The sequence below is a fragment of the Ammodytes marinus genome (genome assembly GCF_949987685.1).
Source record: "Ammodytes marinus genome assembly, chromosome: 4".
NCBI classification, from domain to species: domain Eukaryota; kingdom Metazoa; phylum Chordata; class Actinopteri; order Uranoscopiformes; family Ammodytidae; genus Ammodytes; species Ammodytes marinus.
Window position 1 is genome coordinate 15,621,811 of NC_137233.1, and position 13,930 is coordinate 15,635,740.

The 13,930-nt window shown below is 39.1% G+C and overlaps 1 protein-coding gene across 2 annotated transcripts in view; it reads left to right on the forward strand.

The window, feature by feature from the left end:
* The window catches only part of tex264b (testis expressed 264, ER-phagy receptor b), a 36,749-nt gene extending 23,275 nt beyond the window's left edge, over positions 1 to 13,474 (forward strand). Inside the window, exons 3-4 of one of the 2 annotated variants that reach the window (XM_080026744.1) lie at positions 2,463 to 2,622; positions 11,765 to 13,474. In XM_080026744.1, the coding sequence (XP_079882870.1) occupies positions 2,463 to 2,622; positions 11,765 to 12,066 (462 nt within the window). In that variant the 3' untranslated portion in view covers positions 12,067 to 13,474. The remainder of the gene's footprint in view (positions 1 to 2,462; positions 2,623 to 11,764) is intronic. The other variant, XM_080026745.1, reaches the window with a different exon arrangement.
* The last annotated feature ends 456 nt before the right edge of the window (positions 13,475 to 13,930 follow it).

Genomic DNA, 13,930 nt, shown 5'->3' on the forward strand with positions numbered 1-13,930 from the left:
ACAAGCCTGATTATCAGATCCTATGCGGACGACATTCCTGTTGTTCCACCAAACAGTAACGTGTCTGTCACCACTTCCACCTTGATTGAAACTGAAACACGTCAGGATGGTGCACAGGGACTCAGCACCTCAAGGATCTGTCAAGGAATGACAAGAATCCAAACTGCTTTAGCTTTTAGAAAGATAACATGAATTTGCCATAGTGTAAGAAATGATTTATGGTCTACTCTTAAGGTAATATAATTCAAGTCAGTGATGATGAAACATGGTTTGTAGATGATGGAAGAGTGTAAGGTGTGAATGCAGCGGTCCTCTTCACCATTTAAAGTTTGAGTCAGTGATTCTGGGGAACACTTGTTGTCAAAATCACTTTTTATCAAAATGGTATGTATACAAAAAGGGCCCGACGTAGCTAGCAAACATGCCTGTTTACAGAGTCTAGGCTGTGTATAAAACCTGGATTTTTTTCAGTGCACAAACATACAGTGCCTTGCAAAAGTATTCATACCGCTTGAACTATTCCACATTTTGTCACGTAACAACCACACACGTACACTTATTTTATTGGGATTTTATGTGATAGACCAACACAAAGTGGTGCATAATTGTGAAGTGGAATGAAAATTATACATTGTTTTAAAAAAGAATTATAAATAAAAAACTGAAAAGTGTGGCTTACAAAAGTAGTGAGCCCCCCTGAGTCAATACTTTGTAGAACCACCTATCGCTGCAATTACAGCTGCAAGTCTATTAGGGTATGTCTCTACTAGCTTTGCACATTTAGAGACTGACATGTTTGCCTATTTTTCTTTGCAAAATAGCTCGAGCTTCAGATTCAGCATCAGATTGGATGGAGAGCGTCTGTGAACAGCAATTTTCAAGTCTTGCCAGATATTCTCAATTGGATTAAAGTCTGGACCTTGACCGGGCCATAACACATGAACATATCTAAACCATTCCATGTTTCACAGTGAAACATGATGGTGGCAGCATCATGCTGTGGAGATGCTTTTCTTCAGCAGGGACAGGGAAGCTGGTCAGAGTTTATGGGGAAGATGGATGGAGCAGAATACAGGGCAGAAAACCTGGTAGTCAAAGTCCAGACCTAAATCCAATTGAGAATATCTGGAAAGACTTGGAAATTGCTGTTCACAGACGCTCTCCATCCAAGCTGATGCTGAATCTGAAGCTTGAGCTATTTTGCAAATAAGAATGGGCAAAAATGTCTGTCTCTAGATGTGCAAAGGTGGTAGAGACATACCCCAAAAGACTTGTAGACTTAATCGCAGCAGTAGGTGGTGCTACGTGTTGATTCAGGGGGGCTGAATACTTTTGCACGCTACATTTTTCAGTCTTTTATTTATAATTTTTTTTTAAACAATGTATCATTTTCATTCCACTTCACAATTATGCACTACTTTGTGTTGGTTTATCACATAAAATCCCAAGTAAATAAATCTACGTGTGTGGTTGTTACGTGACAAAATGTGGAATAGTTCAAGCGGTATGAATACTTTTTCAAGGCACTGTAGTATGGAAAGGAAGTTGCTCTTGAGGAGATATTCACAAATTTTGAAAAAAAGTGATTTTGACAACAAGCATTCTCCAGAATCCCGGACTCACCTTTAACCATCAGTTTAAAATCAACATCTAGTTTATGTAATTGGTCAATTTTATCCAACAACAACAAATCAGTTGCACTTCAACAGTGACATTGACAAGTAGTAATTGAAACATACATCAATTTAAACAACTTTTCTCCAAAACATTTATTATATTGAACTATTGCACTGTGGCTGCAATGCATTTATTTGCTCGACATTTAGCATGTGCCAAAGGGGTGGAAGTAACAGACATTGGCTGTGCATGAGCCGAATACCGAACATGGCGTATGAAAGGTTAATGAGCCCGGAGCAGTCTCTTGTCATGTGAGACTTGTAGATGAGACAGACAAGTAGCAGAAGGAGAATGGTAGTTTAAACAGAGGCAGCGTGAAGTGTGTGGAGGCTGAGCACTCAGAAAGACACATGGTAGGGATCCAAGATGGGATACATGGGAGGTGAGAATACAGAGAGAAAGAGGTTCATTTTAGTTCAGGGTTGGAGCAGTGAGGTTCCCACGAATCATTTTCACTTAACACATTCACTGGACACAGACTTGTGGGATTGTTTTCATGTCCATGCTTGTATCCTCCTGTGGTTTTTCCTCTATCCATTAAATGTGCATATACGTGTTAGTGTACTGTATTTAGACACATAGAACAAGTGTTGATGTGAAGAGTTTGTGAAAAAAAACAGGTAGATACATACGTAAAAAATATATATATTAAACTGAGTTGTACATATTGCTTGTTACTAATAAGCACACACGTTTTAAAGGAAACATGTATGCTATTGTTATGTACTACATTTGTTATAGATCACTTGGTTTTTATTCTTCTCACTAACTGAAACATCTCGTAGGAAAGAAGGCTGTGTGCACACCCATTCCTTGAGATCTACAGAGAGGGTCAGATCCAGTTCATGGCCCCCTTGGCTCGCCAGGGAGATTTCTACGTGCCTGAGGTCCGACAGCTAGAGAGGAGGCTGTCGGAGGAAGTACACAGTGATTCAGATGTCTCAGGTATGTCTATGCTGTAGGGCCCCCTTTTTTGTACTGACAGGTAAACCTAGTGGGATTGATACGAGCAGTGAAAGTGAAGAAAAATAGTGAAGTTGTGTGCCTCAGAAGAGCCGAATGGGAAAGGCAGAAGCCCACCCAGAACATTCCAGAGAGTGAAATGGGTCGTTGATGTTGACGGTTTATATTTTGTGAAAAACTTTTTTTTCTTTTTTTCTCACTCAGTTCAATATAGTCAGCTACTGCATGCTCAGCCACCTGTGTTTTGGCTTCAGCATTCAGCCGTAGTAATTTCCTGCTTGGGTGGGACCCAGGGGATTAAGACCTTGTTTCTACCGCTGTTTTGTTTATGAGCAAGCCCCGCAGAAGTAAACTGTGATTGACACCTTCTTAGGTGTTAATGAAAAGTCCAGACACTACAGCCCCTGGTAGTAGTGTACTGCCACTTACCCAGGGGCCGTCCACAACGTTACGGACACCATTGCTTTTGATGTTAAATGTGAACAAGCACTTAAACACAATTCTGCTTGACACTAATTTATCCCCGTGAGACATAAAAGCTTGTGAAGGAGTGTATTCAAGAGTCGATACTGGATTAAGCGAGTCCAATCATGAGTGGACACAGAGTGTGAAAACATGCCTATTTGATGATAACGGCTCCATACCATCTAATTGCTACTGCTTTGTGGCAGAGGTCATGTTGTTCAATTCAGTCTCATTCAATACAAGCAGACCGTATAATGAATCCAAAGAAATAAGTTCAAACTTAAAGAGATCCTATTATACTACTTTTCTGGTCTTAATTTCTTGTTAAAAACTGCTATAGAGCAACCTGACACGAATCACATCACAAAAAACTATGTAGATTTTCGGGACACTCTTCCTCTTACCCTAGCGAGCACAGCAGTCTCTCTCTATACACTGCTTTGAGCTTCTCCGCCCCTCCCCCCCTGCTGCAAACCCCACTCCGTTGTGATTGGTTACCTTCCTTCCAGCAGCGGGAGATTTTCAGGAAGGTGGGGGCATGCAGCCGGAGCTTGGCTGAGCAGCATTACCATACATGGAAACATCCGGAAGCGTGACAGAAACTACCCGGAAGTTTGAACAAGTTATTTCTCGACCGGCTGCCATAGTGTTTAGTGCTCTGCATAGCCATCCCAGACGGTCAGCAGGGAATACGTCGAAATGCATGTACGTAATTATTTGATACTCTAGTATGGTTAAACATGACTATAAATTATTATAACAACGTTTATAGGTCATAAAAGTCGAAAAGTATCATAGGTCCTCTTTAAAGAAGACAAAAAGTTATGGTGCCATAAATTACTTCATTTTGTCACCGTGAAAGAACCAATGTAGCACTGAGACCATTTTTTCCCTCCCCAATTCAGTGATGCTGTCTGTCCAAAGGGTTTTTGGAATTATATATAAACAATGATTTCAAGGCAAACTTTTACAGAATATCCTCTGAACTCGTTGTGATTTTCGCCTCTCCAAAAGCAGCTGACTGCAAGTCTTCATCAATACTCTTCTACTTCATATTTAAAGAAAAACGGCTGATTTTACACTGAAATAATCAAAAAACAGGCACCTTAAAAGCTGTTATAAGATTTACTTACCTGTCACTTCTTATTGTAAAATTTGTTTCTGGTTTTGTCAAAACCCATCATACCACGTGTAACATCTCTCTTTATCTTCCACCAACAAGCACAAAATTAACAGCTACATTAAAGAAAAAGCATGCCTCAAAATCCATCTGGATCTCACTCTTTGCTAGAAAACGGAGTGAAACTGAGCGGTTTTGACAAATCCGGCGCTTCTCATGTGTCATGGGCGCGGTGAAGAGTGGGGATGACATTCTGGTCCATGACTGTGAATGATAATGTGACAGGTAGCCATGCTCCTGTCATACTGGGATGGGCTCAGCCTGGTCGCTGGAGCATTCGCGACACTGGAGTCTTCTTTGGTCCACTGACCCCCAAGCCATCCATCCGCTACTCCCCCCATACTGACCCAATCTCAGCCTCCTCACATATGGCTCCTTACGCTGTCAGACAGCAGGCCAGAAACCACTGTGTCAGTCTCTAACATAGTTCACTGTAGACTGTTGCACTACACAAATGGATTTGTCCCTTTCGACTTTAGAGGAAGTCAACGTTAAACCTAAAGTCTTTTGAAAGCATTGCTCTCAGATAAGTGTTTTGACTTTGTGAGATTGAGATGATAATATCATCATAACCAATCTAATTTCTGTCCTTGATATGAATTATAAAGTTAAAGCTGAAAGCGACTATCTTAGCTTAACATAAGGACTTCTGCAGGATGAAACGGCTAGCCTGACCCTGTTTTAAATAATCTGCTCCATAGTGTGACTCAAAGGTAAGAAAGTCTGGAGTCTTCAGTCTGCAGCTCAATGTCGGCCATTACTCAGTATGTTATGTAAAATATGCACTGATTTGCGTTGGATTTTAGCCGGAATCTAATAATTATCTCTCTGTAAAGTAAGCATATTAATCTTAACCCGCTTAAATTCTTTAGCATTTTTCTCAGTCTCATTCCAATGAAGAATCCACTGTGACTCGGATGCATGTAGAGACTGATGCCTGAAGGCACTGCTAAACCCTCAACTCCAGTGCAGACAATTTTCACCCAAAAAATAAGTAAAGATATCACGCCTAATGTGTATCTTTCTAACCAAATGGGATTTTTCTTCCCCATTGACAGATTCAATTTTGAGACTTGCTTAGGGCGTTCAACCAGCAGAGGAAAACTAACATGAGACCAAACTTGTTGCTCTTTCACAGCTCCATAGGCAAATTCTAACGTTTCCGTTTTATTTTATTTTATTTTTCTCAGCGCCATCAATCACATGTACCTCGAGGTGGGTGTAAGTTAATCAGCAAGAGCTTGTGGCTAGATTCAGATTTGGGAGGGTTTATTATTTGAAGTTTTAATGCATTTTTAAGAAGATACATAGAAGTTAGTTCTATACTGCACATCATGTTTAATGCCGATTTGTCTTGCAATCCTCTCTCGTGTACACAAGTTCTGTTCCACTAGGTACAAATAGTGATTGCAATTTTTTATTGTGGGAATAGATTATTTATTATTCAATCAGCTATGCCGTGTACATTTAATTTGTTTAAATTCTCTTTTTTCAAACTCCTGCAAGTGCTCGACCCTGGCCCCAGTCTCATATACAATCATATGAAAAAGTTTGGGAACCCCTCTCAGCCGGCATTATAATTGACTCTGCTTTCACAAAAAAAATATAAAAGTGGTATGTCTTTAATTTACCAGGAACAGCTAAGTACTGGGATGTTTTCCAAACAAAGATTTTTTGAAAAGCAGTATTTGGTTGTATGAAATAAAATAAAATGTGAAAAACTGGCTGTGCAAAAATATGGGTACCCTTGTGGTTTTGTTGATTTTAATGCCTGTAACAGCATGTAAAACTGATGAATTTAAACACAAAGTTGGTTGGATTATGTTGTTAAGCCTTGAACCTCATAGAAATGTCTGTTTAATCATGAGAAAATGTATTTTAGGTTCCTAAATGCAAGTTGCACTTCTCTTTGACTCTCTGCTGAAGTGAGACAGAATGGGATCATCAAAACTGCTCCCAAAAGATCTTAAAAACAAAGATTATTCATTATCATGGTTTAGGGGAAGGCTACAAGAAGCTTTCCCAAAGGTTTCAATTGTCAATTTCTACTGTAAGGAACGTTGTCAGGGAATGGAAGGACACAGGCACAGTTGCAGTTAAACCCAGGTCTAGCAGACCAAGAAAAGTAGAGCGGCATATGCGGCGGATTGTGAGAATGGATGCACACAACCCAAAGATCACCTCCAAAGACCTGCAAGAACATCTGGCTGCAGATTGTGTATCTGTACATGGTTCAACAAATCAGTGCAATTTGCACCAAAACATCTGTATGGCCAGGTGATGAGAAGGAAGCCCTTTCTGCGCCCACGCCACAGATACATTTGCTTGGAGTATGCAAAAGCTCATTTAGACAAGCCAGCTTCATATTGGAAGAAAATGCTTTGGACTGATGAGACAAAAATTAAGTTATTTGGTCTTTATAAAAAGCAGATGTTTTGGTGCAAATTACGCTGAATTGTTGAACGATGTACAGATACACAATCTGCAGCCAGATGTTCTTGCAGGTCTTTGGAGGTGATCTGTGGGTTGTGTGCAACCATTCTCACAATCCTCCACCTATGCCGCTCCTGTTTTTTTCTTGGTCTGCCATGCCTCGGTTTAACTGCCACTGTGCCTGTGTCCTTCCATTTCCTGACAACGTTCCCTACAGTCGAAATTGACAATTGAAACCTTTGGGAAAGCTTCTTGTAGCCTTCCCCTAAACCATGACAATGAACAATCTTTGTTTTTCAGATCTTTTGGGAGCTGTTTTGATGATCCCATTCTGTCTCACTTCAGCAGAGAGTCAAAGAGAAGTGCAACTTGCATTTAGGCACCTAAAATACATTTTCTCATGATTAAACAGACATTTCTATGAGGTTCAAGGCTTAACAACATAATCCAACCAACTTTGTGTTTAAATTCATCAGTTTTACATGCTGTTACAGGCATTAAAATCAACAAAACCACAAGGGTACCCATATTTTTGCACAGCCAGTTTTTCACATTTTATTTTATTTCATACAACCAAATACTGCTTTTCAAAAAATCTTTGTTTGGAAAACATCCCAGTACTTAGCTGTTCCTGGTAAATTAAAGACATACCACTTTTATATTTTTTTTGTGAAAGCAGAGTCAATTATAATGCCGGCTGAGAGGGGTTCCCAAACTTTTTCATATGACTGTACTTTGAACTGAATTCCTCTGCAGTAGCTCTCTCATCTTTTCTAATATCATATTGTGAGGATGTGTTACATATTAAGTATTTTGAGGATAATTCATGATCTGCTATTTGCATTTATACCCAGGGGGCAAAACCACCTTTTTTTTTGGAAAAACAGGTATGGGATGTTGTAAAAGGTTGTTCACCAGAAATTATATCTAGGACCTTCTAGGATCACAACCTGGGTGGACAACCTGGTCAACTACCTGCTGGAAAGCTACAGGGGGCGGAAATAGAAAATCGGAACCACGGTTTAATGCAAGGGTAAAATTGTTTTTTTTTTTACTTAAAGATATCATCATGAAACTTTGCCAGTTGATTACTGACATTGACACAATTAATTTTTGTAATGAAGATTTTTTATTTTTTTTTAATATAGGGGAGAACGGGGTAATCTGAGCCACTTTTTACATTTGCTCCCCTCTAAGCAAGCTAAAATGATTTATCACTCAAATTTACACATTTTCCATTAATTCAGGATGTTTCCTAGAAATGGGCATTAGCAGAATTTGTTCAAGACAAAGGGCAGTGAAGATATGATTGTTTAAAAAAAAGTTGTCATGTGGCTCACTTTACCCCAGCTGTGGGGTAAACTGAGCCAGACCAGGAACATCTAGGGGGTAAAGTGAACCAGCTGGGGGTAAACCACTTTCCACTCTGAAACTACCATAACAACACATATTGTAACAGTTATAATCCTGAAAGCTAGCCACACATTCCAGAACTAATGTCGGACTAGTAAAATAATGATGGGGTTTGGTCAATTAAGCAAAGCTAATTTTCTAAACACTTGAAAGTAACTCTGAACAAAATCAAATACAACATATTATAATTCAAAAGGTTTTAATAAGATTCAAATGAAAGATAGAACTAGTTAGATTAGAACACAGTCTGGGGGTCAGAACACAGGACCCTTAGAGCCAGCTTGTGTCTGGGTGAAGACCCAACTGGATTATAACATCAGCCTGTCATACTCTACAACTAGGCCTACTCTACATTCCAGTCCTGAAGGTTACAGGGAAAGATGAGAAAGTGCTCTTTCCGTGTGGTTGCCCCAGGTCGTCTTCCTGGTGTATTTCCTTGGCATGATGGCTTTTCTACAATGTGTATGACATTAAAATAAAACATATGGCATGTAATATTACATTAAAATATGTTTAAGACTAAACTTAACTTGTGCCTCATGGTGGGGGAAAGTGAGACAGTGGCTCACTTTCCCCCACAGCATTTGGCTCACTTTCCCCCACCACCACAATTTGAGAAAAAACTACCTCTCTTAGCATTTCAGGCTAATCTTCAGTTATCAGCATCACATGGTTTCATATGTTGGTAGTTCATCAACACGTATGATAGAAGTTTATCTACGTGAATACGTTTGCTTTGGCACAACAGTTGATTAAGTTGACAGCAAGAAAATTTACTTTTACATGCAAAATACCCAAAAAAACATGCTTACCACAGCACCATGAGGTCCTCTCTTTCAGGGCCATGGGGAAATGAGAGGGGCTTGAAAACATATATCTCTCATGACCAAAAATGTTTTCCGTTGCCTAGATACAGGGGGTGGCTCACATTACCCGATGCCTCAGATTCCCCCATTGTCCCCTATGTAAATTTGGCATATTTCACAAACACACTTATATAATGTCAAAATGCAATAAAGAATTTAACTCTGGCTTTATCCAATATCAATTTTTTTGTTTATTAAAGATATGCAAATGTGTGCATCATTTGTGAAATATGCCAAATTTGCATACATATATATATTTTTTTTAAACTTAAAAATATTATTGTTGTAATGCCAGTAATCAACTGGCAAAGTTTCATGATGATATCTTTAAGCTAAACATTTAAAATTTTACCCGCGCATTAAAGCAGCTACGAGAAACATTTAAATATATTTTAAACAGCCCCATGTTTCCTCTGATAGTCATACATTACCTATAACAGCAAACGAGACCATCAGTGCAAAGAAAGACGTTTTTATGTAGTTTTTATTACTGCGTTTGGTCTGGTCGCACACCCAGTCCGATTTTCGGTCCGCGCATGCAGGCTCTATGGTCACATATCCGTATTGGTCGCAGATTTCAGTGTAGTGCTGCAACGCGATTTGAGAAGCCTATCCCACCAGGTGAGGGAAGGGGAGCGGGAGCCTTGTTTGAGATGGTTATTTGTCGTCATAATGACTGATAACAGGGCTGAACCCTCAAAGAAAAAAAAGAAAATGCAATGACGAAAAGCTAAAAGGGAGAGTGATAGACGGGCGGGAGGAGGCGAGGGCGTTGCCAAGCAACGTGTATACAATTACACGGGAGTGAACTAGACTGCAGTGTTTACTCCTAAATGAATGAGCGGTACTAACACAAAGTTTACTTTGCTTCACCATCATCAGATGACCATTATTCATCTGAAATAGTCATTATTTACAACAACATAAACACATTACCTCATCGTGATCCATACTAACTGCCGTCTCTCGCTTTCTGTGAGGACACGTTATCTTTCAGCTCCAAGAGAGTGGTTAGGCACTACCGGCACACGCTAGAAAACAGCTTTAAGACAGCTGGCGTCGTAAAAATACTACCGCTTTTGTCCAAAGGGGCCGCCAACGGACAAAGTTACTCGTAGTGGCTTTAAACCGTGGGTCCGATTTTCTATTTCGGCCCCCTGTAGCTTTCCAGCAGGTAGTTGACCAAGTTGTCCACCCAGGTTGTGATTCTTGAAGGTCCTAGATATAATTTCTGGTGAACAACCTTTTACAACAGTCCATGCCCATAAAATCAGTTTGCCCATAAAATCAGTTTGGCCCCTGGGTATAAGCTCTGTAACATCATTTCCTGTTTTTGTATTTTGCTTGTAGCATTGGAAGTCTCTTAACTTGAGCTCTCTTGAGCTGTGACTTTCAACATGTCTCTGAAGTGTATACTTCTGTTCCCTATTATTGAAGTTTAATTAGAAAAATGAAAAAAAGTAATTTTTTCCTTTAGTGTTTTGAGTCTCAAGAGCCTTTCAGAGTTATTGACAAAGTTGGCTGCTATTCCCACTGTATTTGTTGTGGTTTTTATTCACCTTAGTCAAGCTTATGAGTTGAAAGCTACCTATGACAGCCAGTGTGCAGCTCAACGTCCAGAGTTAAGTATAAATGTGAATTTCAGAAAAATACATTTGTTGATGGTTAACTGGGGACTTTGAACACAGATAACTTGTGATTATATTAAACGGTGTTTGTTGAAGCTTTATAGTTTTTATCCATTCTTCATCCTTTGAAATTCACTGTGATAAGAAGACTTACAGTTTGTTAACCTGTCATTCTGTTAACTGCACAGAGCTTCATAACCTCCAGTTAATGACTGGCAGGCTTAGTGTAAGGAGATATTGATTTGACAAGGGTGTTATTTAGAAAAAAAACAGAGCCTGACAAAGACAAAAGGTCAACAGACGAGAACACACTGGTACGAAATTGATCCTATTAACCCGTATGGAAATAAACAAAAAACACTGTTGAGTCAAGTAATTGTGCTGCTTATATGAAACCATCCAATTAAAGAGCATGAGACCTTTAGCTCACAGGAATTTCCAATAAACACCATTTCTGTTCCTATTTTGAGCTCTGACTTCAAGTTGCAGCACAATGTGTTGATGCTTATCCCATAGTTCATTAACAACCAGACAAATGTTACAGCAAATATATGCTATGTCCAATCTATTTAAATGACTTACCATTTCTGCACAATTTCGAGATTATTTGTTTTATGTAAATGTATGAAGATATATCAATTATATTCAGCATCAGAAGAAGTATATAAAGGGGCAAATGAGGATTAGCCCTAATAATAAAAATAATAAAACTACAGGCTTTTTTTTTTTTTTTTTTTTTACAAAAACATGATCTTCATATTTTCTTTTGTTCTCTCCAGTATTGTATAGTTTTACCTGTTATGCATTAAACAATTCTGCATTGAAAAATTACCATTAAAAAATACTATTTTGAATATTAGTCCATAAACAAGCAAAAGAAAAACAAATGTAACTGGTCCTCCTCTTCTTCATTAGAGAATCTACATTACAGAATCTACATAATGATTGTTCATTGTAGTTTTTTAAGAGACCATAGTTTTTCTGGACTGAAGTCAAGTGCATCATGTAGATTTTGGTTGAATCCCAGCAGCACTGAATGTTTTTTAGCCGCCTAGCCTTTTCGCACGCAGTGTTTGTTTATAGAAGTCCCTCTCACCATCTGGCCATTTCCCTCCCTTTTTGTTTCATCTCTGCTCAAGGTGCAGACTCCAACAGTGAATACAGCTCAGGGAGTGGTGTTCTCCTGTCAGACAACAGCAGAGAGACGTCCCGGGCGGCATCCTCCGTCCACTCTTTCCACTCCGTGTCTCTCCAGGATCAGGGGGACAGAGAGCACAGAGAGAGAAGCTCTGGGGAGAGTTCAGTCAAAGAGCTGGTCTGGGATCAGCCTGGCAGACAGCCGGCAGAGAGAGAGGAGACACTGCATGGAGACTCCCAACAGAAGAGCCCGCTGGAGGCTCCCACGCAGGAGCTGTGGGGGGTCGTCGGTGGAGAGGAGTAAAAGTTCACTGAGACATATTAGTCGAGGACGGGGAAAATAAATTGGGATGGAGATTCAATTGATTGGGTTGTGAAAAATGTTTAAAAAAAAAGCTGTCTCACTATGAGAGCATTTTCAAATGGGGAAATATTAAAGGATTAGACAGGAGACATTCTATGTTCTATGTTTTTGTTATTGTGAAAAAATCCAATGAAAAGAAAGAAACAAAGTGACAACAAATGTGCCAGTCAAGTTAGTCTCAATACTTTCCAACTTAGCTAACCTGACAGCGAATACGTTCCTATTAAAATATGGCAAAATAACTCTGAATGTGATGCCAACTCTCTACACAGTGTCACATTGATGTGTAAACAGCAAATGGACAATAAAGAAGGTCCAAAGTAGAAAGGAATATGCTGTATCGGGCTTTGGCTACACAGGCAATACTTGCTAGTAAGATCAATTCCTTGTTAATGTTAATGTCTTTTCATGAGATGTGTTAACAATGAGGAAAATCTAGAATGTAACCAGACCTAATATTTACTCTTTGATCTGCGAAGTTAAAAAGGGAAAGTTTTTGCTGACAGAGAACAATCGACTTGAAATCTTCTTAACTGATTCAGGTAGCCTGAGTTTCTTGAAATATTGTTACAGAAGTGACAACGTCTTTCAAAATGTTACAATATGACTGAATAGAATATTTTTTAGCTGAAATATTTTACTTGAATTTCTATCAATATTTTATATCTACAGTTGAAAAGGTCATACTGTAGCTGTTTTCAGAATGACTGAGTTGTATTGTTATTTTGTTGTGGTGAAGCTAATCAATACATTTCGAAGAGTATTTCTGTTTGTTATTGAAATATAGAGAGGGAATTCTGTTCATTTCAAAGATACCTTAACCTTGTTTACAACAAGCTTCATTTTCTTTCTTTAAAAACTGTAATAAGACTTGTAATTGTACTTATTATAAGCACATAGACCTCACAAAGGGATCTGTACTGTTTTTTTTAAAGAGTTGATCTGTTTCACTGAATATTTGTGCATCTTGTTAAAAGAGACACGTGTATTTTCACCAGGTTGTGTTTTGGCATTGCTCATGTTTTAATGTAAAATGTTCTGCATTTCCAAAGAGCAAGCTGTGAGTGCATAATTACCTTCTTCCTGACCACCTCTGAGACTGGGGACATGATTATGGTGAGAGTGCTGCCCGCTGCCATGATCAGTCAAGGAGAAAGATGACAAGACGAGTGGACTGACAATAAATATTCATTTCACTATTACTGAAAGCAAAGCGCTGTGAACCTACCTTGTATTTACCGTTTCTCTACATCTGGCCTCTTGCATCCTCAATTTATTCTCACACATTCATCCCCAGCTCCTTCATTTTCAGTTCAGCCGTTTTATTCTTTCTCAACCTTTGTGCCATCTGCAGTCTCTTTGCACAGGCAAATTTTTAGTTTGTTTGCCTCCTTTTGTTTTTTTCTTTTTTTTCCAGTGAAATAAATATGGCAGCTGCAGCCTGAAAGTCCAGCTGATGTACTGTGTGTCCAGTCATATCCATAACCTTTATCTTCCAACAAACATGAGATCACACTGAGCTCCTTGCAGCAGGCCGGGCTCACTTGGCGGGTGCAGGACGCTCAAAGGGATGTGGATGCGTGTAATCAAGTGAGAGAAGAGTTATGCCTTTCAACATCCTTGGCACATTCTGAGCTAAAATGTGTCCATTAATGATTCTCCAGATTATTATCCAGATTTTCACTTTAAAAAAAATCCTACTTGTAGAGGAAAGCTTCTACATGTCCTTCACCGACTAAAAACCATACCAATAAGGCTTTACTTAAAAATAGATGGCATTACATTGTCAGATAAACTGACACAA